Source organism: Colletotrichum truncatum, assembly GCF_014235925.2.
Source record: "Colletotrichum truncatum strain CMES1059 chromosome Unknown Contig_0001, whole genome shotgun sequence".
NCBI classification, from domain to species: domain Eukaryota; kingdom Fungi; phylum Ascomycota; class Sordariomycetes; order Glomerellales; family Glomerellaceae; genus Colletotrichum; species Colletotrichum truncatum.
In genome coordinates, this window is record NW_027222398.1 from 4,639,456 (window position 1) to 4,662,052 (window position 22,597).

At 50.7% G+C, this 22,597-nt stretch overlaps 5 protein-coding genes across 5 annotated transcripts; 3 read left to right on the forward strand and 2 right to left on the reverse strand.

Moving 5' to 3' along the window:
* Window positions 1–868: 868 nt before the first annotated feature.
* CTRU02_201291 (quercetin -dioxygenase) lies at window positions 869–2,020 on the forward strand (the record flags this gene model as incomplete). The annotated part of the gene is made up of 1 exon (XM_036726322.1): window positions 869–2,020. The coding sequence occupies one exon, from the start codon at window positions 869–871 to the stop codon at window positions 2,018–2,020; it is 1,152 nt and encodes a 383-aa protein (XP_036582003.1).
* Window positions 2,021–2,131: 111 nt separating this feature from the next.
* Window positions 2,132–3,897, reverse strand: CTRU02_201292 (cytochrome p450; the record flags this gene model as incomplete). The annotated part of the gene is made up of 6 exons (XM_070203823.1): window positions 2,132–2,260; window positions 2,314–2,812; window positions 2,865–2,990; window positions 3,043–3,401; window positions 3,462–3,658; window positions 3,714–3,897. 6 exons carry the CDS (start codon window positions 3,895–3,897, stop codon window positions 2,132–2,134), a joined length of 1,494 nt encoding a protein of 497 aa, XP_070062405.1.
* Window positions 3,898–5,332: 1,435 nt separating this feature from the next.
* On the forward strand, window positions 5,333–11,040 carry CTRU02_201293 (uncharacterized protein; the record flags this gene model as incomplete). The annotated part of the gene is made up of 3 exons (XM_036726323.1): window positions 5,333–6,594; window positions 6,648–9,619; window positions 9,677–11,040. 3 exons carry the CDS (start codon window positions 5,333–5,335, stop codon window positions 11,038–11,040), a joined length of 5,598 nt encoding a protein of 1,865 aa, XP_036582005.1.
* Window positions 11,041–11,620: 580 nt separating this feature from the next.
* On the forward strand, window positions 11,621–13,264 carry CTRU02_201294 (methyltransferase domain-containing protein; the record flags this gene model as incomplete). The annotated part of the gene is made up of 8 exons (XM_070203824.1): window positions 11,621–11,734; window positions 11,851–11,968; window positions 12,034–12,075; window positions 12,126–12,280; window positions 12,330–12,371; window positions 12,412–12,566; window positions 12,733–13,152; window positions 13,213–13,264. 8 exons carry the CDS (start codon window positions 11,621–11,623, stop codon window positions 13,262–13,264), a joined length of 1,098 nt encoding a protein of 365 aa, XP_070062406.1.
* Window positions 13,265–13,681: 417 nt separating this feature from the next.
* CTRU02_201295 (WSC domain-containing protein) lies at window positions 13,682–17,364 on the reverse strand (the record flags this gene model as incomplete). Its single annotated transcript, XM_036726325.2, has 4 exons — window positions 13,682–14,493; window positions 14,545–14,926; window positions 14,979–16,978; window positions 17,040–17,364. The coding sequence occupies 4 exons, from the start codon at window positions 17,362–17,364 to the stop codon at window positions 13,682–13,684; spliced, it is 3,519 nt and encodes a 1,172-aa protein (XP_036582007.2).
* Between the last annotated feature and the right edge of the window lie 5,233 nt (window positions 17,365–22,597).

Sequence of the window (22,597 nt, forward strand, 5' to 3'; positions counted from 1 at the left end):
GGAGAGGGTTACAGAAACAAATACAAATTTCCGCGAAATAGTAACCGGAGGTAGTTTTGCCTTCATACCTTGGAAATTCATGTTGTGGACTGCAAAAATGAACGTTGTCTTAAGCAAGAGATGATATAACCATCAACTAACAAGCGAATGTGGGACAGGAGGGAACGTGCATTCAATTAGGATGTCATTTGTGTTCTGGACCCGCAGAGTACGTTTCTACCATTCGATATCGGGTAGTTTTACCGTATGCGGGTGCTAAGTGGTGGAGTAATAATTACTGCTCACCCCATGCGTCAAGTCAAGCAACATCATCGCGTTAACGTCTGCGGCCTCTACATACCTAAGGCTGATGTTCCTAGGAAGATGTTGCACAATATCGCGTCAGCAAAAAAGAGGGTCGCTTACAGAACGTAAGCAGGTTTGAGTACCTATCAGTTGCGTAAGTATAACTAAAGAAGAGAAAACTCTAGAAGGCCTTCCCCGTTAAGGCTCAGCTGCAATATATTCCTCAACACCCTGCACCACTCTCGGCACGCCATTTTCCACATTGAGAACGCCCCGTCCAATAACAAGTGAGGCCAAGAATAATCAGTTCAATAAAACGCCGGGTTTGTTCTCCGAAACGCCTGTAAATGGTCCGTTCGGATGGCCCTGAAAAACATCGCCGAGGTTACCCCAAGTGGCCGCTTACAATACCCGAATCCGGAAGTTCGATAGCTCTTCGGCATCACAGGAATAAGACTATTTGCTTACTCGACGGTTCTATGATAAAGGGCATCGTCTCTAAAGGTCACGCCCTTGTGTCTTTTCTTAATGCTCAAGTCCGCTCCTGTCTCATTCGGCCTGTAACCCCTTGAGCACATTCATCATGAAGCTTTATCAGCTAGGTGCATTACTTTTCTACCATGCTTCCCTTACAGAAGCATCTACAAGCCCTTCCGGCAACCTCCTTGTCGATGTGGCTCCCGATTACCCTCGGCCATACGTATTACCCAAATTCAAGGGTCGCGCAATCAAATTGACAAAGTCGGATATTGTCCGTTTCGCCATCACAACAAATTCATCCGATGGAGCATTCTCCATGGTCCAGCACAACGGGAAAACTTCTGGATGGACGGTGGCGCGACCTCACACCCACGAGCGAACGCATGAACACTTCTACTGCTCACGCGGCCGAGCCGAATTATGGGCACAAAAAAATGCCACAGGCGCCAACCATGAGGCACGGGTTGCTAGCCTGGGTGACTATGGGAGCGCACCCCCTGGAACCATCCATACATTTCAGCTCATCGACCCCGATACTCAGCTGAATCACATCTTCCACCCCGGCGGTTTCGAGAAACTGTTTGCAGAATTCAGCATTGGGGAATACAACTCTGCTGTTGGATCCCCATATGTCCCGATACCAGATGACCCAGAACCGTTTGGCCCTCTCACCCCTGAAATAGACGCACAGCTTCGGAGTTTGGACTTGATCGCCGCACCGGCCGAAGAATACATTCCAAGACGGGATATGATTAACGGAACGGCAGGCGACGCAGGTTTGAACTGGCATGATGGGCTGAATACTCTTCCGGATGATCCCACCGAGCCATATTTCGTCGCGAACAATTACGGTCCTATTTACCTTAATGCCGAGATCGGCTACAAGGTCATCCAGCCCCTGGTCACTCCCACGCAGACGGATGGGAACTTCACTCTCGGCACAATCATCATGTCTCCCAAACTGGAAAACGAAACAAAAAACACTGTGACTCTGCCCCATCATTTCGCTTTGGAGCTTCAAGAAGGTCAACTTGTGCTCTCCGTTGATGGCTACGACACTGCAAGTTTGCTCCCGGGAGATGTGGCTTTCGTTCCTGCAAATATCACGTTTTCGTACTTCGCGACAGTACCCTTTACCAAATTTCTTTACATGAACGGCGGAGGAAAGGGCCTGGACCATCATCTCCTGAATAACAGCATACCTTGGGGCTTTCCGGCGTATCCCACTTACGCTGGCTTTACACCAGGACAGTAGCTGAAGAGCAATTCATTGATTAAAGTATAGAATGTTTAAACGTAAAAAACTGCTTATAGCGCCCTTTCAACCCGATTAATTGCTGTGGCACATAGTTTATAGAAAATCCACTTAGTATTGCCTCCTGCCAGTTCGTCTTGAGATCCTTAACCAAAAGTCATGCGTGATCCAGAAACCCGCACTCCACAACTTCAAGGGCTTCTCGGGCTTTGCAGTAGCAAAGTCGTATCTCCGGAGAAGCTGTAATTATAAGGTAATCAGCATGGATTCCAAGAATAGGAGGAGTTCCTTACCTCGACGAAAATCTTGTTCAGCTCAATCAACGCAATGTTCCTTCCCATACAGTAGAACTTGCCAAACCCGAAAACCAAATCCGCCGTGCTCAACATTACTTTGAACTTCTCATCATCATTAGCGGCTTCAAGCCATCGTTCAGGTCTAAAAAGATGCGCATCGGGCCCAAAAACGCTCTTCGTCCGGCCGATACTGCAAACATTCTCTCCGAGCTGGGTTCCGGCAGGTAAGCGGTACCCGTGAATCGTGTCTCCGCCAGCCGGCACTTCTTTGCTGACAATGCCAGTGGATGGCGGATAGAGCCGGAGTCCTTCGCGAATTACAGCCTGGAGATATGGCATGGACCTGGCCTCAGCGTCTTTGACCGGAGAACTGAGCATTCCGTTCGCGATGCCCGCATCAATTTCTGCTCGGAGTGCTGCAAATGCCGAGGGGTTCGAAAGTAATGACAAGAGAATCATTCGGATTGCGGTCGCCGTGGTGTCTGATCCTGCTATTCTGCGAATAGTCAGCTTTTGCACAAACCCTTGAGATCTATCAAAGAACCTACGTCTCCACATAGACCTCTTGTGTCAGTTCCTCTCTACTCAGCCCCGCGTTGATAAAGGACTGAATCATGTCCCGCCCGGGCTTGGTATCAGGAGCCAACCTTCCATCAACAAAAGTCTTTGCAAACCTATTAACCCGTTAGACAAGACTTCATAGGACGTGATACTAGATATGCATACCCCATAAGCGCTCCAAACCCAGCAGAATCCCCAGACTTTGGTAGGCCCAGGTTGAGAGGCCAGCTGTGCATGAGCTTCGCCAACCAGGGCACATTTCCCATGGTTATCATGACAGGGAAGAACGCATCTTTGGTGCTCACATATTGGTACAAGTCCCTATCTTCTTTGAGAAAGCCGTAAGCGTGGCCGAAACCCAACTCGCTGATTACATCAAGAGCAAAGTATGTCGATTTGCTGGCCATATCCATGGGTCTGAACTCCTTTGCCGTAGATACGTATTTTCTCTCGATCAAATCGATGAATGACGCGACATGTTTGTCGATACCTGCTTCGAATCCGCCATTTTCAAGGCCAGAATACTGCTCCTCCCTTAGCTGGCCGTCTCAATTCGAGGGTATCGCAGAGTACGCTTTACTCACACCTGGTCCCATCTTGCTCTTCAGATACTTGCGCTTTCCCTCATCGCGCATGGAAAACAAATGATCCTCGCCAGGCGTGGTCCTTCCAACCGCATACCACTCGCCTTTGGTGTATTTGCTCCGAGCAGCGGCGATCTTTTTCAGCGTCTCCGGATCACTAAACATGACTGTATTTGGACCTATACGAACCAAGGGTCCTATTTGAATCTTAGCCAGGCTGTGACTCGTAGCCAGGAGTCACCTGTTCCTCACCGTATTTCTCATGCAGCTCCATGTAATACTCATGAACCGATCCATTTAGCGCGGCACGCGCCATGGAAAAGCCCGTGATAGCATGCCAGAATGGCCCTGGAACATGTGAGAGGCGATACCAGAGCCATAACTCTCTCGCCAAGATGCCGGCGATAACTGCGACGAGTAGCACAACGAAGGCCATTTCGTTCACTTTCAAATTCTTTCAAATGCAGTATGAGGATTGCGATAGATGAGGTTGATGAAAGAGCAGGGTAGAATGAAGCCAAGTGGAAAATGATGGGGTGGGAGGTCTCAGCTGCCATCTTTAGCGCGATACGGCACGTGGTGGTTTGGCCGTTTTTGGGTGTTCAAGTGACATCGGGGCTTCTGACAGCTTTTTTCGGCGAAGTGTGGCTGGTCGCATTCTACGCTTTTTCATCTCTCGATATGTTTAATCCCAGGCGAGCTTTGATCCTGGTTATAATTGTGTAAGCTTTACTAAGTCACCGCTAACCAACCTCATTTGTTCCCACCACCGTAGCAAAGGGGTATCTTCTCTACAACTGTGTCTTGGCCGCATTAGGCATATTTTTCTGAGATGGCAACCCACGTGGAGCTTCCTGGAAGTCAGCTTTCCAAGGCTACATTTTGTCAAGGGTATCTTCTCGATTATGAATAATCCAGGGCCGTGTCATTAATTCTAAACACTTTCATCGTTGTGCAATAAGTGTGGCGTAGGCGGAGCGACGTTGAACCCAGCAGAACGTGAAGGATAAAAGTGCGCTGTCTATCCCCGACTCAAAGTTAAATCACTGAAATCAGGGTTATGAAGAGTTTTTATCTGGATATCTATTTGATCATCAGCTACCTAGAAACCTAGTGCAACTCTAATATCGATTCGTAGTGCGTCAGTAAAGGAGGTAAGTAACACCAGTGGTTCGCTAATCGTGGAGGAGGCTTCTAACTTACTCAACCTCTATATCTCATCCTAGCTCCCTTAATGCATTAACTGTTGTCGAAGTAGAAATCCTGGTATTGTTTGGTTTAACTTGCGGTTATGCGTGGCAACAAATTCAACTCTAAAGCCCAAATAGGTTGCTTCCGTAGAGCCTGCCAAGTATAACGAGTCCCTAAATTGTCGACAGTACATCCCCAGAAGAGTTGATTCGTTTATGCTTTAATGAGTATGGTAACTTGACTGCAGGTTGCGCAGCCAATCTGTACCTTGGTAAGCCCGAGGCATCCCGGGAGACTCAGGCAAGTCGTGGCCTGCCATTTTTTCTTCGTGCACCAACGCGTGCGGCAGGCAACCGCCTTGGGCTTTTTGACTGTTACAACTCGCATCTTGATTTGTTCAAATGCAAGATGAGCTCCTCAATGCGCATGCACAGCCATTTGCATGTCATGGTTCAGAATCAGGCCGTCCAATAGGAGCACCATCCCACCCACCAAATCATTGCGGCGTATGATGCAGCGTCGAGCTAGGCGTTCCAGAGCGGCCCAGTATGTGGCGGCAGTGCATAAAAAACCATCCAGTTCCAATAAGACCACCTTCAACAGTTTCTGCGGCCATTTCCACTCTTCCTTGTCTAACTCCTCACATTGCCTCATTTTCATCATAATAACCATCAACCACGATGGCAGATCCGTTATCTACTGCAGGCACAGCAGTCGGCATTACCTCTCTCGGCATCCAGGTCACCCAGGCGTTATTCAAATACTACAACGATGTCAAAGACCAGCCGTCAGACACAAGCCGCACGTTGAAGAAGCTCGAGAGACTGCGCCAGTTTTTCGATCGCTTAGAATCATATCTAAATTCGAGAGACCGAGACGAAGAACTGGCCGATGAAGTCATTGACGCCGTGCAGAACTGCAATGAATGCATAGAGGAACTGCAAGAAATTCTCGAAAAGCTTGAACAAGTTCCAGGTGGTAGTTTCCAGGCGGCTGTTCGCGCTACGGGTCGTCGGCTGGCATATCCATTCAAGCTCGGTACGCTGCAAAAGCTCGATGAGGAAATTGATGATGCAATCAGTCACTTATCACTCGTCCTTTCATTACTACAGCAAGGTGCCGTGGATCAAATTGAAAATGACGTCGAAGACATCAAGGCGGTCCTTGCAACAGTCAGCGCCTCGATTGTTTCCTCCGAAATTAGAGATTGGCTCAAGGCTCCAGATGCGACCATCAACTTCAACGATGCATGCGCGAAGAAGCACCCCGGTACGGGGTTGTGGTTTGTAAAAGGGGAGGAATTTAGTAACTGGCTCAAAACACGAGGGTCCTTCTTATGGCTCAAAGGCTTCGCGGGGTGTGGCAAAACAGTACTTTCCTCGACGGCGATACAGTATGCTCGACGCCATCAAAGATCTCAATCGCAGATTGGGCTGTGTTTCTTCTACTTTACTTTCAATGACGAGACGAAACAAGACGACTCTGCTATGCTTCGTGCGCTCATCATTCAGCTACTGAGCCAATTAAAAACGACGCCTAAGTTTCTTAAGGACTTGTACGACAGGCAAAAAAATAGCATGCTACCGGTGACAGGCCTTTTGGAATGCCTTCATTTGCTTGTGGCAATGTTCGATGACGTTTATGTAATATTAGACGCACTGGATGAGAGCCCTGCTCTTAGGGCCCGTCATCTAATGCTCGATACACTTCAGAGCATGAGAGACTGGAGAAATCTACATCTTTTGGTAACCAGTCGAGAATTACCTGAAATTAGCGACGGCATACGAGCCAGTCAACTGGAAACTATCGTCATGAAGAACAATGTGAACGAAGACATTGCCAGTTTTGTATCTGAGCATCTACGAAGTGATACGGCGCTGCAGAAGTTCAAGAAATACCACGCGAGAATTGAACAGGTACTGACCGAAAAAGCGCAAGGAGTGTAAGTACTCAGAGGCTGATTAGTCTGCGTACAATAGAGCTAACGATTGACAGATTTAGATGGGTTGAGTGTCAGTTTATTGCGATCAAGCAATGCCCAAGAAGTCCCTATCTTATTGAGAAGCTACTCAACTCCTTGCCTCGAACACTGGACGAGACCTATGCGAGGATGTTGCAGAATATCCCTTCTGATTTTATGGAGCAAGCACAGCAAATGCTATCAATTTTGTGTTGCGCTGTAAGGCCTTTGACTGCGCCAGAGCTCATTGATGCTCTTGCTGTCGACGCCATTGTCCCGCTTAGCACGGGTGCTCTACCGAAATTCGACATCGACCGACGCGTCGAAAATATTGATGACCTTCAAAAGATTTGTCCAGGATTTACAGAGGTTGTTTTGGAACAGGAGACAGAAAACGCCACAATACGCATCGCACATTTTTCAGTCCAAGAGTACCTTGAGTCAGACCGGATCACAGCTCATGAGAAGGCAGCCAAATACATGGTAGATGTTAGAAAAGCCCATACTATGATGGCTTTTATATGTCTTTCAATCCTTCTCGAAGAGGGCCTAGAAGACCTGGATTACCGAGATGTTCAAAAACGATATCCTCTAGTTGCATACGGCGTAAACCATTGGCCGCACCATTACCATAATGGTATCTCGGTAATACAGCTTGATCAACAGGCTATTGCGCTATTTACGAATAGGAGAAGGTCACTGAAGACATTCGTCGAAATCCGGGACTTTGAACGACGGAATACCCACGGAACCTGGTTGGGACATAGGCCCACAGCATTGTACTATGCCTCTTTGCTTGGACTGTCGTCAGTCGTGAAAGCTCTTTTTCAAGAGGATTATGGTGTGAGTGAGCTAGAAAGCTTTCTTGCCTTTGACGTGTTGAATATGCAATTTGGGGACCACGGAACACCATTGGAAGCCGCAGCCACCGAAGGGCATTTGGATGTTGTAAAATTCCTTCTTGAAAAAGGCGCCAACCCGAATCTGAATAAGAACAACCACGATGCAAGATTTTTATATGGTAGCCCATCACTCTCAGCTGCCATAAGTGGAGGCCATAGCGAAGTTGTGGAGCTACTCCTCAACGCAGGCGCCAGGGCTTACACGACATTCCGTTCAAAGGCGAGTAAACATATTGATCTAGCCACTGAGGAGGCAGCGAGGAAAGGAAGGCTCAGAATCGTTCAAATACTGCTCGAAAAAGGGGCAAATTTAGACCAGGACGTTCTTAATGCAGCATGTGAAAGCGGCAGCAGTGAGACTGTTCGACTTCTTCTTGATGAAGGCGCTTCCATTAATGCCCCGATCCAAGACGATTATGCCGTAACGGCGTTGGAAACAGCATGCAGACATGGTCACGAGGGCGTCGTTCAGTTGCTGCTCCGCCGAGGCGCTGAGCTAACGACTAGAATGTCTGGAGGACGTACACGAGAAGCTTTGTCGGTGCTAGAACAGTCTAAATCTGACGATAAAAGTAGCATGGTAAGGTTGTTGATCCACACTTTCCTTAAACAGGACACCGATAATTCGACCCTTAAGAGCCGGTTTCCAACGTATTTGGAAGCGGCGATTGCAATAGGAAATGAAAAGCTACTTTCTTCGTTGCTCAACAAGAAAATCAATTTCAGTAACTTTGAAGGATGCGGACCTGCGCTCCTGGAAGCATCTGCGCAAGGCTATGTTAGGATCGTCGAGATGCTCTTGGACATGGGTGTTGACGTCAATTTCCGACAGCAGCAACCACGATGGAAAGCAGGCCCTGCGCAAAAAAGACCAGGAACCGCATTGCAAAACGCTTGCAGGAATGGCCGGGAAGAAATCGTTCAACTAATCCTTAAAAGGGGTGGGGACCCGAATGCACCAGGCGTGGAAGATTCCTACCGGGGGATAATGACGGCACTTGAAGAAGCCTTATCAAACGGCCATAAGGAGATTGCAAAGCTGCTGCTTGCCAACGGCGCCGCTTTAAATGACACAATGAAGGCGGGGGTACTCATTTCAGCCTCTGCAAAAGGTCAACTACACATTGTTATGTTCCTCCTCGGCAGAGGGGCTGATGTGAATTCCAAGGGTGCTTTTCATTGGACTTCTCTTCACGCAGCTGCAATAAATGGCCATAAACATATTGTTCAAGCACTCCTGGAAAACGGCGCGGACGTTCATAGCAAAGAAAGATGGAATCAAACAGCACTCGCAGCGGCGTCTGGTAGAGGTCAGACTGGTATAGTGAAGATTCTTCTTCAGCACGGTGCTGGCAAAGACAACCAGAATACGAACGCAAATTTATGGGTAGCGTTTTCAGCCGCGCTAAGATCCAGTGAACAGGATCTAGTACAACTGCTGTTCAATGAACTCAAGGGTACTACTTCAACAAACCTGAAATGTCTCAAAGAACATCCAGAGATGCTGTGCAATGCAGCAGCGGGTGGTTACAAAGATGTGGTGTTGTGGCTGTTGAATAGCAAGGTTTCTGCTAGTGCAACATTGCTTTATCAAGCATTTCGAGCTGCGTTGAAAGCTGGTCAGACTGAGATAGTCAAAACACTTCTCAGTCAAGGTGCAAGTGCCAACTCTCATTCTAAGGATAATATGACACCACTCATATTCGCAACACAACATGGTTTTAAAGCTATTGTGCAACTTCTGCTCCAAGCAGGTGCCGAGATAAACGCTCGACGCCCTTTGAGATTCCCTCACGGAAGATCCGGATTGGGAACAGCAACATTCTTGGCAGCACGAGAAGGTTTCACTGAAATACTCCGAATTTTATTGAGCAGTGGTGGTGATCCGAACTTGGAAGCTGAGGACTCAGATCAACATTCGATATTCGCTCTTCAAGATGCAACGATAACAAAGAATAAGGAGGTCATCTTCTTACTGCTGGAATATGGAGCGAACGTCAACGCTAAGCCAGACATGGGAACGGCACTTTACATAGCCTCGACGGCGGGCCAAAGAGAACTCGTAGAGTTGTTACTTCAGCACGGAGCTGACATTAACATGGGCTGTGAAAAGCACTAGACAGCATTGCAAGGCGCATCCTTGCATTGCCACAGAGACATAGTGGAGCTGCTTCTCAAGAACGGCGCCGATGTAAATGCGCAAGGCGGAGATACCGGCACGGCAATCATAGCAGCCTCCGTTGGGGGTGACTTGGAAGTTGTCCAAATATTGCTCAAAAAAGGTGCTGATATCAATGTCAAAGCCGGAAGATTTGGCACAGCAATTATAGCAGCCTCCGTTGGGGGTGACTTGGAAGTTGTCCAATTATTGCTCAAGAAAGGTGCTGATATCAATGTCAAAGCCGAAAGATTTGGCACAGCAATTATAGCAGCCTCCGTTGGGGGTGACTTGGAAGTTGTCCAATTATTGCTCAAGAAAGGTGCTGATATCAATGTCAAAGCCGAAAGATTTGGCACAGCAATTATAGCAGCCTCCGCCAGGGGTCACTTTAATATTGTCGAATTTCTGCTGAGAGAAGGCGCTGACGTGAACATTTGGGGCGACGGAATGTTTAGGACAGCATTTGGGGCAGCGCTCTGCAATAACCACACATATGTTGCTATGCTCCTACTTGAAAATGGCGCGAGCGTCAGTGCAGCGCTTCAGTTGGCTTTGGAAGGGGGCCACAAGCGCATGGCCAAAAAGCTGCTGCCACTGGTCCTCAACATTGATTCGCAGACTTTTGAAGATTCATCAGGCGTTCACATCTCAATGGTGAATAAATTCGTGGACATCAGTAGGCGAATAATCGAGGCCAACGAAAACTTTGATGAATACTCAGATGAACACTCTGACGGCGAGGACCAAAATTACCACGCAACTCCTCTTCAAATCGCAGTCCTGGAAGGCTGCAAAGATGCAGTCGATCTGACACTTCAGTATGGTGCTGACCCAAATGGCCCTCAGTGGGGTCTGGGAGCACCACTGCAAATAGCAGCATCGTTAGGCCATGAGGACTTGGTTACCTTATTACTTCAACATGACGCTGATATTCATAGGTGTCAAGGAGAACGTTACCGGCCAGCACTGCTTGGTGCACTCTTGGGAAGGCACTTGAAGGTCGCTGAGTTGCTTCTTGAAAAAGGAGCCGACATAACCAATGATTGTAACAGAAGGGGAACTGTTCTTCAGATGGCTGCTTACGAAGGAGATGTGTTTGCGGCGGAATTTCTCATTCGGCACGGTGCTGATTTGAATGCTTCAAGGTCATGGAACCTTGGACCACCATTGTACGGAGCGGTATCGGGAGGCCACAAAGAAATGGTTGCCTTGTTACTTGACCACGGCGCAGATGCAAATATCGGTTACGAAGATTATGAGGATGTCCTCTCTGCAGCACTGGAAGCCGGTCACCAAAACATCATTGAGTTGTTGACTGAGAGAGGAGTGGAAAGAAGACATAAGTCCGGAGGGCCATTGGTCTAGAAACAACCTGTGGTGACCAAGATTCGGTGATTTTGTTAAATAGTCATGAGCAGCAATGTCAGGGCAATTTAAATTCCTCGCAAAAGTCGGGTCTTTGACCGAAAGAGAACAAATTTCATGCATCCTGCAGGCGGGGTTCGGATTATGTAGCGGAACAGCAACCTGCAGCTCCGTTAGTCTAGCGATTGGGCGAGAGAGCAGCGGTTCCTTATCCGCATCCGATCGCATTTCCCTCGCAGGTCCGAACCAGCAAAATGGTTACCAGTTACAGGGCAATTTCTCAGTGAACGCATGGTAACTCTGTTGTCATGCGAGCACATGTCACTAACTAGCATTAATTCGCTCTGGTACGAAGACTTTAGCCTCATGTAGTTATAGTGGCCGATGAAGACAGACCTGACATCGCATTAGTTGGCAACAAGCATGCAGAGAACAAGAGGGGTACGGCGGAATGCTGTGCTTTTCAGATAAATTCTCGTGCTGCCTTAAAATAGTTATGAACTTGGCGATTTTCTCTAGTAGTAGTAGTAGTAGCGTTGGCATTGCTTTACGGATTATATCCTATTACCAATCCACAACAATGTCAGACACAAATGCGACCGGCTCTGCCCAGCCTGTAGTGCCAGAGGCAGCCCCTACCGCTCAGGCTAACAACGTGCCTGATCACGAGGTCTTTATCGAAGTCGGAGACGAGGTACCCATTGATATTTCGAGACACCTTTGGATGGCCGCTAACCATGATTTCAATAGCATGACAGCTTAGAGGATGAAGTTGTGAGTTTTGAGATTGTGCTTGTCTAGGGAATCTAGGAACTGACGCAGTTTCTATTCCAGCGAAGCATCGCGTCGTCGAGTGCGAGTGTAACCAGCTCAATTCTTGAGTACCGAATTGAAAACGGAAGAACCTACCACGCATACAAGGATGGCAGTAAGAATCGGATTTTGTTACATGTTTAGTACTCATCCGTCCAAACTAACCAACATGGTCAACAGAGTACAACCTGCCCAACGACGAAAGAGAAAACGACAGACTCGGTAACCATTTTCACTTTTCAAGTTACATGCTGGTATTGACCCTTAATCAGACCTGCAACATCACATGTTTCTTCTTTCATTCAACGATAAGCTTGGAACAGCTCCGCCGAACGAGACGGGGGCCAAGGTCGGCCGTGTTCTCGATGTTGGTACCGGCACAGGTATCTGGGCCATGGACTTTGGCGATGCACACCCTGAGGCCGAGGTTTGTCACCAGTTATTCCCCAGAAGCAGGTCAAGCTCATCATTACCAGGTCCGCGGTATCGATCTTTCCGCTGCACAGCCAGAATTGCAAGTTGTTACCTCAACAACTCTTACTACCAATGGTGCTACAGAAGCTAATACCGCTCAGCACGCCTCCCAACGTTAAGTTCGAAATCGACGACATTGAAGAGCCGTGGACCTTTTCACAGCCCTTCGACTATATCCACAGCCGTATTATGAACTCGTCCATCAGCGACTGGAAATCTTACATCAAGAAATGCTATGAGTGAGTAAACCTGTTCAACCATTTAGCTTCACTCCAGCACTTTTGTCTAGATCATTGCGATGCATTGCTGCTGCGTCTGGTCCTCAATCCCAGTTTCCCTACCAGACGCGATAGTTTAAACACCGCTGTGAAGCCACATCATCAGTCACTAACATCATTCCCATAGTAACCTCACCCCCGGCGGATATCTAGAACTGATCGAACTAGACCTGTACCTCAAATCCGACGACGGGACACTGAAACCTGAGCATTCAGTAATGAAAACCCTAGGCCTGCTTGCCGAGGCCGCCCAAAAGCTCGGAGCCGCATTCCAAGACCCCAAAGGACTGAAGCCTCTGATGATCGAGGCGGGGTTCACCGACGTGGTCATGCAGCAGCTCAAGTGGCCTACCAACTCATGGCCGAAGGAGCGCCGGTTCAAGGAGCTTGGGATCTGCGGTGGCGAGAACATCGACCAGGGATGGGAGGCGGTTTGCATGGCGCCGTTGACGAGAGCTCTTGGCTGGAGCCGTGAGGAGGTCCTGGTGTTGCTTGCTGAGAACCGAAAGGATTTCCGTAACAAGGATATTCATGCGTACTTTTCCATGTGAGTGATTGACTCGAGTACTAATGAATGTACGCGTTTTGCTGACTATGGAATTTGCAGTTGGGCCATCCACGGGAGAAAGCCGATGGATGAGGAAACCGCCAAAGAGTAGTTGAGTTGAACTAAAGGCCAGGAATCCCCTCTAGTAAGGAAAGGAGGAATTTTCGTCGTTCTGTATTTTCTCCTTCCTGGTTCCTCTGTAGATATTGAAGCGAGCAACGTGGTGAATTACTTTAAGAAAAGTACTGCTATGGTTTAAGTTCAATAGCAATCGCCTTGGTGCCGCATGACCGATTACAAGATCTAGGCTTTATGCTTTTCATACACATGAATTCAGCCGCTCAAAATATCTTTCAATAGAGTTCTTATATCTCAATAGTCTAAACAAACTTGGACATCTGATCCAAGCAAGATACCAGAATTATATATAAAAAAAAATCTGCATCCGTATCCGCGCAGTGCCGTGGCCCTAATTTCTGAATAGGTACAAAGAATTAACATTAAAACCCTCTCTCTCTCTCTATTTTCATCACCATCTCCTCCGTGAAATCGTGCCGTTCTGCTTCTTCAGCAGCTCCAGCTCCTCGGTGAGGATATACAAGCTGATGCGCGACCCGGCGCCGCAGAACTGCGTGCTGTTGCCGGGACACGTGAACGAGCAGTCGGTGCCCGTCTCGTTGGCGGCGGGACGGGTGTCGTCGGCGCCGCCGAGGTTGAGGGCGTCGCCGCACCAGCACTCCCGGCCGTACTCGACACCGGCGTAGGTCCTGTCGTAGCAGACCTCGAGGCACTTGTCGATGGTCATCTCGTCGCCGTCGTTGAGGACCTGAGTGGGCAGGAGGCGGCCGATCTCCGGCTCGGAGAAGCAGCCGTAGTAGGTGAAGTTTACGTTACCGGGGACGATGACGGGTCCGGTAGGGGTGGGTGTCGCGGAGGTGGTCGAGGTAGTAGTTTCGGCGATGGATGAACTAGGAGATGCGGAAGTGGTGGTCTCCGCAACAGACGAGGGAGTTTCCGACAGTGTAGCCGGCTCTGAAAGAGTGGATGTAGAGAACGTGGTGGCAGCCGCGTCAGATACAGGGGCGGTAGCCGTGCCATTGGCGGGGACCGAGAAGCTTGCAAAGGTGGCGGTGGAAGTCTCGGCAGTCGCGGTCTCGGAAGCAGAAACCTCGGCAGTAGATGTGACCGCGAGGGTGCTAGATGCTGCGACGGGAGAGTATTGGTAGACCTGCAGACGGTTACCAGCACCGCACTTCTGGGTGCTGTCGCCGGCGCAAGGGAACGAGCAGTCAGTCAGAGGAGCCTCGACACTACCAGTGCCAAGAGCATCACCACACCAACCTGTTGTTTGTCAGTCATTGCTAACTTGATACAAGGAGGAATACAACTTACACTCTCTACCGTATTCGGTACCAAAGTACTTGAGACCCTCGCAGAAGCCACCACAGGACTCAAGAGTCATGGAGTCGTTGGCATACATGCGAGATGGAAGAGCACGAACACCATCACCTTCAGTGAAGCAGCCCTCGAAGAGCCAGTCGCCGACGCGTTCGTTCGTGGGAGGGGCAGAGGCCGTAGGAGTAGAGGTGGCGGTGGCGGTGGCGGTACCGGTTGGGACGGTGCTGCTTGGCCCGGGCAAGTCGCCGTCCAGCTTGTAGAGGTTCAGTCTGGATGGTCCACCGCACAGTTCGGTAGCGTTGTCTGCGCAAGCCATGCTGCACTCCTCGGCGGGAGCGAGAACTGAGCCCTCGGCAAGGGTGTTTCCACACCAACACTGTGTAACTGTTAGTGAATGCTAGTCAAGTTTGATAGCACGTTTGACTTACCTCTCCTCCGTACTCCAATCCGGCATACGTGTTCCTGCGTCCAGAGCAAGCAGTGATACAGTTGGCAACGGTCTTCTCCTCAAGGTTGACCAGGCTAGGAAGAGCACGCGAGGTCTCTGGCTCGGTGTAACAGCCCTGGCTGACGTACTGGCCCACGCCAGGGTTGACTTCCGGACCGCTAGGGTTCGGGCCAGGCGTAGGAGTCGTCGTGTTGCCATCCCACTGAAGCGAGTCGGCGAAGAGCGAGATGAAAGCGCCGCCCTCGAGGTCTCCGAAACCGTTACCACCACAGACCTGGTTAATGTCTCCACCACAGTCGAAGTTGCAGTTGCGCTCATCAACCTTCTGGATAGGAATGTTGCGGCCTCCCCAGCACTCGGTGTGGTACTGAGTTCCGCAGAAGATGTAACCACGCTCGGCACAGGCTTCGATACACATGGAGTTGACGCTCTGCGGGTTTCCGTAGAGCTGGTTGGAAAGCTGGCGGCCGGGGTTGTTCTCCTTGAAGCAACCGACGTATCGGTACTTACCCTGTCCGTTGGACAAAAGAGGGGGGGCCTGCTCAGAGACGGCAGTGCACTCGAAAGTGAAGAAGTGCTTCTCGAAGTTGGGGTCGTTGGTGTTCATGGTCCAGGGAGCACTGCCCTTGTAAGGATCAGTGTTCCATTGAGTCTTGGGCACGGCACAAATCATGGTAGCATCAGCGCTCTCGCCGGGGGCAAGTTGGATACCCTCAGCAAGATCAACTGTGTTAGCTGCCGAGACGATACCGGGGATACCGAAGGGCGGCTTCGAGACGGTCAGGACGAGGTTAACGCCTCCGGTGGGAGCCTTGTTGGTCACGCGGAACTTCAGGGACCTGGAAGTGTTCTCAGTGACGTTGCCGAATGTGAATGGCACGTTGGGGTCGTATTCAACCCAGCCGGTGGCATCAGGCGTCTGGAACTCGATAAGCGCGGCGGGAGCAGGACCGGCAGTACCGGCGATGGTGAAGGATTTGCTGCCACCGTCCGTGACCACCTTGATGTAAGCTCCGAAGCTGCCACTCTCGGAAGAGTCGAACGCGATGCGGACAGTAGCACCAGCATTGGCGGCAATGGTGGAGGGAATGTTGGAAAGAGTAAACTTTCCGACAGTGAGAGCGGCAGTGGCCCTGTCCCAGGTGGTGAAGGGGCCCTGGGCGCTCGTCGTGGAGTACTGCACGTCGGTGACGGACAGCTCAGAGTTACCCTGGTTCGTGAAGAGGATGGTCTCCTCCAGTCCGCCTTCAGAGCCAGTGATGACGCCCTGGAAGGTGATTGTCGGAGGAGTAACAGCAAGCAACGGGCCAGCACTTTCACCAGTACCGGTCAACCGGATGTGAGTACCCTGGCTGTAACCCTCGGCAGAGTTGGTAGTGGTAACAATGATGTCAGCAGAAACGAGGCCGACGGTGGTCGGCTTGAAGGCGGCCTGGATAGAGAAGGTCTGGCCAGCTGTGAGAGTAAGAGGCAGCGTGGGGACGGTGGTTATGACATAGTCACCAGCCTCATCGAGCGCGATCTCGGAGACAGAAACGCCAATGACAGCCGTGCAGGTGATGGTACGCGGCTCGCCCTGAGAACCAACATCGACAGTGCCGAACTCGTTGGGAGAGGTGCAGGTGATGGGAGTAGTGACAGGCGAACCAAAAGCATAGAGGTAGCCCTGTGTGGTACCCTGGTACAAGATACCATCACCAAAGACAGCTCTGCCGAACTTGGTTGAACCTGGAACGCTGAAGGACCTGAGAAGGTTGAGGGAGCCGTCCTTCGGAACGGCTTCAAAGACCTTCAACTGAGAACCCTGAACGTCCATAGTCCACAAAAGACCGGTTCCAGGTTGGCCGTTAAGAGACGTGACAGTACCGTGACTGACACCGAGAATGTAGGCGTTGTTGTTGGGGCTGGTGGCAACCTTGGTGAAGGATGGGACGCCGGCCTCGCAAGAGAACTTGAAGACGTTGGTGGGGAACTGGATGACTACTCGCAGTTAGCAGGGGTGAGCAAATAAAAGAAAAGCAAAGATGCAGCTCAGACATACCATTGATGTAGATGTAACCGCCTTCCAACGGGTAAACACCAGCTCCAGCGTACACCGAGTTGTCGTTCTGGTAGACCTGGATAACGGAATCAAGTCTGTTGGGGCCGTTTCGGTAACCACCCATGTTGTCCAGGTTAATCCAGTATGTCTTACCACTCTTGCCCGTCACAACACCAATGCGACGGACGTCACCACAGGAGAAGGTACTGGGGAGAATCTGAAGAGGACTGGTTCCCAAATCTTTGTCAGCGCCATCCAGCGCCTGTTTCTCCCAAGGCATGAAGAAGTCGGCTACACTCAGACTTCCGTCCTCGCTGATACTCATGTGAACGGCAGCTTCCTCCAGAGCAGTAGGGGGCTGGCGGCCGTTGACGGGGATAGTGCTGAGCTGAGAAGCGTAACCGTTACCGGTGGCGTAGAACATGGAGCCGGCGTCGTCGGAAGCGAGACCGCCACCGGACATCCAGACTCCGGCTCCGGGGATGTCGCTGGGAACACCGTCACCCTGGGTGGCGAAGCGCTCGACGAGAGCACCAGTCGTCTTGTCCCAACCGATAATCCAACCAGTGAAGTTGTACTGCACGCAGTGAGAAGCGAAGCCGGCGTAGATGTACTGGCCAGACTGAAGCAAACCAGGGCGCTGATGGTGAATTCCGCCGTTGAAGGACCGGATCGGGTTGTTCCTAGCTACGGTGCCCTCCAGGTCGACAGGGAAGTTGGGTCGCTCGCTGAGGTCGTTAACATCCAGTGCGTGGATGAAGTATCGTCCAGCCGGGCGGCCCTGGGCGACTCCGGTCTGGGTTTGGTCGGCATAGGTTTTGGAAGTCAGGTAAAGAGTGTCGGTGGCCGGGTCGATGACACCGGTGGCGGTGATGCCGACGTGAGGGTTGACATCGACGCAGCCGTCCAGGTCAGCGGTGAGGAAAGGAATGTGAAGGTTGCGAGAGGCGATGATCTCGCCGGTTTTGGCATTAAGTTTGTAGACATTATTTTGTTGCGTAGCGACATAGACATATTGGGTGCCGTCGCCGCCGCTGGGAGTGTAAACGAGAGGCTGAGAGAAGATCTGCTCAGGAACGTTGCCGTATCTTCCGGGAAGAGCCGCCCGGAAGAGCTGACCGAACTGGGAGCTCCCTACGACGGAGGGGTCCATGTTATGGTTTCTTTACAGTCAAAAGTATTGCGTTAGGTTTCATTCTTTTTCTTTGCATTTGGGAATCCCCTCCTACCCCCCCACCAAGCGGAGCGCTTCCCGTTGCGACTACGCGACGATCGACGCCGGGGAGGAAAAGCTACGGAGCGGGATGATTGATAGATAGAAAACTTACGTTTGGTAGCCGGCACGGGAGTTGTCGCCTCCCCAGGTAATGGTGTCGGTTGAGGCCAGGCCGTTGGCAAGGCCAACGAGGGCCGTCAACAACCACGTAGTCAGAGCCATGGTGGATGGCTTGTCTTGCTCACAGGCGAATGGCCGTGAAGCTGTGGTTTGGGTATAAACGAAGGAAACCCAGACAATGGGGGATGGGGAAGCATCTCCATCAACTGGGGGACGGGAGGGCGGCTCCCCGATATATTAAGGTATCTCTGAATTGGATCTCTCACTCTCCGTCTTCTTCGCTAGTCGCCGCGTCCGCGTCTTTCGGCACAGCCCAAGGACCAAGACCACGCGGGCGAAATAACCATGGACCCATGAGATGCAGGTCCCAGGGTCGGGGCCCATCCTATGGCATGGCATCAGCCATTCGTCCTATCCGTCTCATCCCGGCCCGTTAGTCTAAGGTAGGTCGAAGGAGGAACTAGCGGACCAGGGCCATGACACCCCCGGACGGTTGGTCGTGGAGACAGAAAGGCGGACCTGACCAGTCAATTGACTACCTTGTCAACAGGCTGTATGACATTGGCAAGCCTAGAAAGCTCTGGTCTGGCACTTGCAGCAGGCGAAGCAGGGGTGTACCATTTGGTGAGTGTCATGGGTGACTAGGCCCGAGTTCGAGGCTGGCCTCGAGCAATCTTATCATTGGCTTGGCCCTGGGCAGTCCCTAAGTGGGATAGAGAGGGACGGAGAGAGACAGAGAGAGAGAGAGATTGTGTGTATGTGTGTGTGTGTAGGCATTGGGAGGTGGAAGCGACAGAGTCGACTTCGGGGACAGCGACAGGCATCCCCCCTGGCGATCGCACTATGTTCAGGCGAGCAGACCCTGCTCAAAATCAGGCCGAGGACAAGGGAATCAGGAGAAGCTGGGCGGGCTCAGCACTACTGCATCGCAGAAGGGGGGAACACGAAGGGCATGCCGCATGCGATGCAACCGCAACTTTCTGGGCTGCAGCTGCAGTTGGCTGCGGTGCTGGCATTCAAGGGTCACACACTCTGCTGCTGATAACTAGTGAGTTTTTATTGGGGATCGGCGCACGTCTGCGGGATTCCAACGCCACGCCGCCCGGTGTTTTGGAGGCACACGGCCATGGACCGACCTAGTGGTGGTTGTGCGGTGATGGGAGTGAGTCGAGGCGAGACGGGACGAAGCAACGAAGAACGATGGAACGGGGGGAGAGAAAGTTGATGGAGCAGAAACAAAACGGGCTTCATCATTGATGGGATTTCCACAGAGATTTCTAAACCCCCCGAACTTGCGACTTGCCTCATCGAGGAAGAGGGAATGGAGCCAGGGCAGATACGGTTAAATGAGCATCTCCACACCGCCACCTTGCTCTCACTGCGAGGATGGCTTGGTTTATTCGCCGATGGCCCGACTTCTCCACTGACTTTTATTCTGTTCAGCTTGGATTTGACGCAGTAAACGTGTTCTGCGTGGATGTAGCTTTCAGGGCACCGGACGCCCTATCATCAGAGCGCCACCTTTTTTTCCCACTATGCCCATCTTTTCCATCACAAGTTCCCTGTGTTCATCTTTGGAGGTCTCCATCGGTAAACAGTTCCGTAGGCATTAATGTTATCGGGTAAACGTGGACCAGGCGGAACTGATGAGTGGACTTGGAGGGGAGATATTCCCGTGCCCAGAGATCCATCAATGTTTTGTCTTCTTTACGGAGGTACAGTATCCGTATTTTTCTCATGTCTCTCAAAAGAACCGTTGATGATCGTCCATCTTATCATCATCACACGGACATTATAACGGTAAATGCAGGGTCGCTTGAAGAAAGTTCCCAAGAATTGGAACCCGGCCTGATAGCAGTGTGTCCCCTTGAGCTGAATCAACAACGGCTTTTGCCAAGCTGTATTCCAAAAGCAATACATTATGCCATGTCACCTACACTACAGTAGAGTGAGCTGGGCAGCACAACCTGACTGCCAATGCCAGTCGCCGGTTGTGGCGGAGCTGTAAATAGCAGCGTACAGGTAACCTGCAGGCCTCTAACCTCACCCAAGTTAGCGTCGCTATTGCGAACTTTTTCCTTCCCCTCATCCCCCTTCTCCTCTATCGGACAGATAACATACACACACACATACAGATGTGTGTGTTCCTGACTTGACTCCTCTCAGCGTAGCCCAGGCCCCCTCCTCCAAGACCCCAAGGGGTTTCAGGCAGGCAAAGAGCTCGTCGGCAAAGCGCCTGAGAATGAGTTCAGGAACAGATCGGACGCACAAGTGCCGCTAAAAGGACGCCACCATGCACGGTCTTTGGTGTCTTTGGGAACTCTGATTCCACCAGAAGCCCACGACAGCCCACTAGCTTCTCGTATCGAACCGCCGAGACGTCATCTCGATCTCTTTCTGTCGTATTCTCCTGCATCAATATTTCCTTTGCGGCTGTCTTCTATCTCTCCCGCTATCTCTCACTCTGCCGTCTCACCCTGCGACCTTGTGGCGGTGGGGTTTTGTGGTGGTTTTCTCTCAGCCTTCATCCACGATCGCCATAATCCCTCTCCTATTGGTTTGTTCGCTATCATGCACTCTTTCGGGTCTCCCCCCCTCCTGAATGAGCATCTTCGAGCCCAGACAATTCCCACCTACATCCGCCAAGAACTTGACAATCCTGACTTGCAGGAAACCATTGAATGGTTCCCTGGGGGTGCTTGGGTGCGTATCGTTTGAATCCGAGCTGAACGGACGTTTTTTTGCCTCCCAATATTGGTTCCGTTTTCCTAGAACAGAAGCTGGTTCTCAACCCACCATTACAGACAGCCCACCCATCCAACATCTTTTGCCATCTTCAATAGTCCATATCAACTACGGCATATCGAGGTTTTCTACTACTACCCAAGATGGCAAACAACGGCAGAGGCGCCCTCCCTGGGAAACGGCCCGGACGGCACGGAATCCGGCAAGTAACCTCGTAAAATTCCCCTTCGGCGGGTACCGCGATCGGACGTGCTTCTGGTTCAAGACAGAGGAGGGCACTGGCCGCCAGCTTTTTGGTGTTTTTGCGACGAGCACGTTCCTTGAACACGTTCCTTTTGGCACAGACACCAAATGTCTTGTCGTCCCAGAAGTGCGGATGGGCACACGAGATGATCAGCTAGGCGCTGGACAAGGCAAGACAATATGAATGGCGACAGAGGCGCCAGCAACGATAGCACCCACGCGTCCATGTCTTCCCCTTGTGCCGGGTGCCGTTTGTCTTACCCATGCATCTGCTTACGTTGCGACGCCGTCCTCTGCCAACACACCTGACATGAGTCCCCCCCATCTCAGTCCATTGTACCTTAAGATAGACAGACTAGCAAACACACCTGGCCAGGGTGCATGAACTCGTCGTGGTGTCTTATCCTAGCATTGCATCGCTGACGACGGAAAAAAAAAAAAGATAAGCGGTCGGGGGTAAAATTTCCGACCGTATCGCGACGCTTGCAGCTGCCAGCGAGCCATTTCGAGTATCGACTATCCAAAAGCCGTATCATCAAAGGTGGGTTTTTAAATAGTTGATTTTATTCGGAGATATCAGTGTCAGCCGCGGGACTTTTCATCTTTTCAATAAACAGCCTGGAATAGCCTAGCCAACATTGTCATTGACAGATGCATCAATCTAGGCGGTTAAGGGAACCATCAGGGTAAACCTCACTGGCATTCTACATGATGACTACTTGCAACCACCACCTAGTCTGGCCAAGCCTCTCGAGGTGCATTGCCTGTTTGGCAAGACTAAGATTGATTTCGAGCAAATCACATCCACCGTTGTCTATGATGAGTTAGAGCGTTTCCTAGCTATGATCGAATCTAGTTTATCGCTGCAAGATAATGCAAGGGGTTTGATTCATCCATTGAAGTGGACAAGAAGGCGACTCGAGCTCATAATGGTCCAAACCGACTCGCATGGATAACTCGTTACATCACTAATCGCAATAGCCGCCGTAGATGTTTACGTTGCGACGACTTACGTATGTGTTCGTTCTTTTGGCCTTGCCTAACATACCTAGGACCAAGTCTCTGATGCTGCTCTATGTAGGTGGCCTACTAGGTATTCATCATTGCCTAGGAGATGTCACTTCCATCGCTAATATTGTATACCATGATGACAATAGTCCCTGTTCTATCAAGGGCTCTTGGCGCAGAATCAACACTCAAAGATTTATCGTTTGACTCTTTCCCAATATCACAT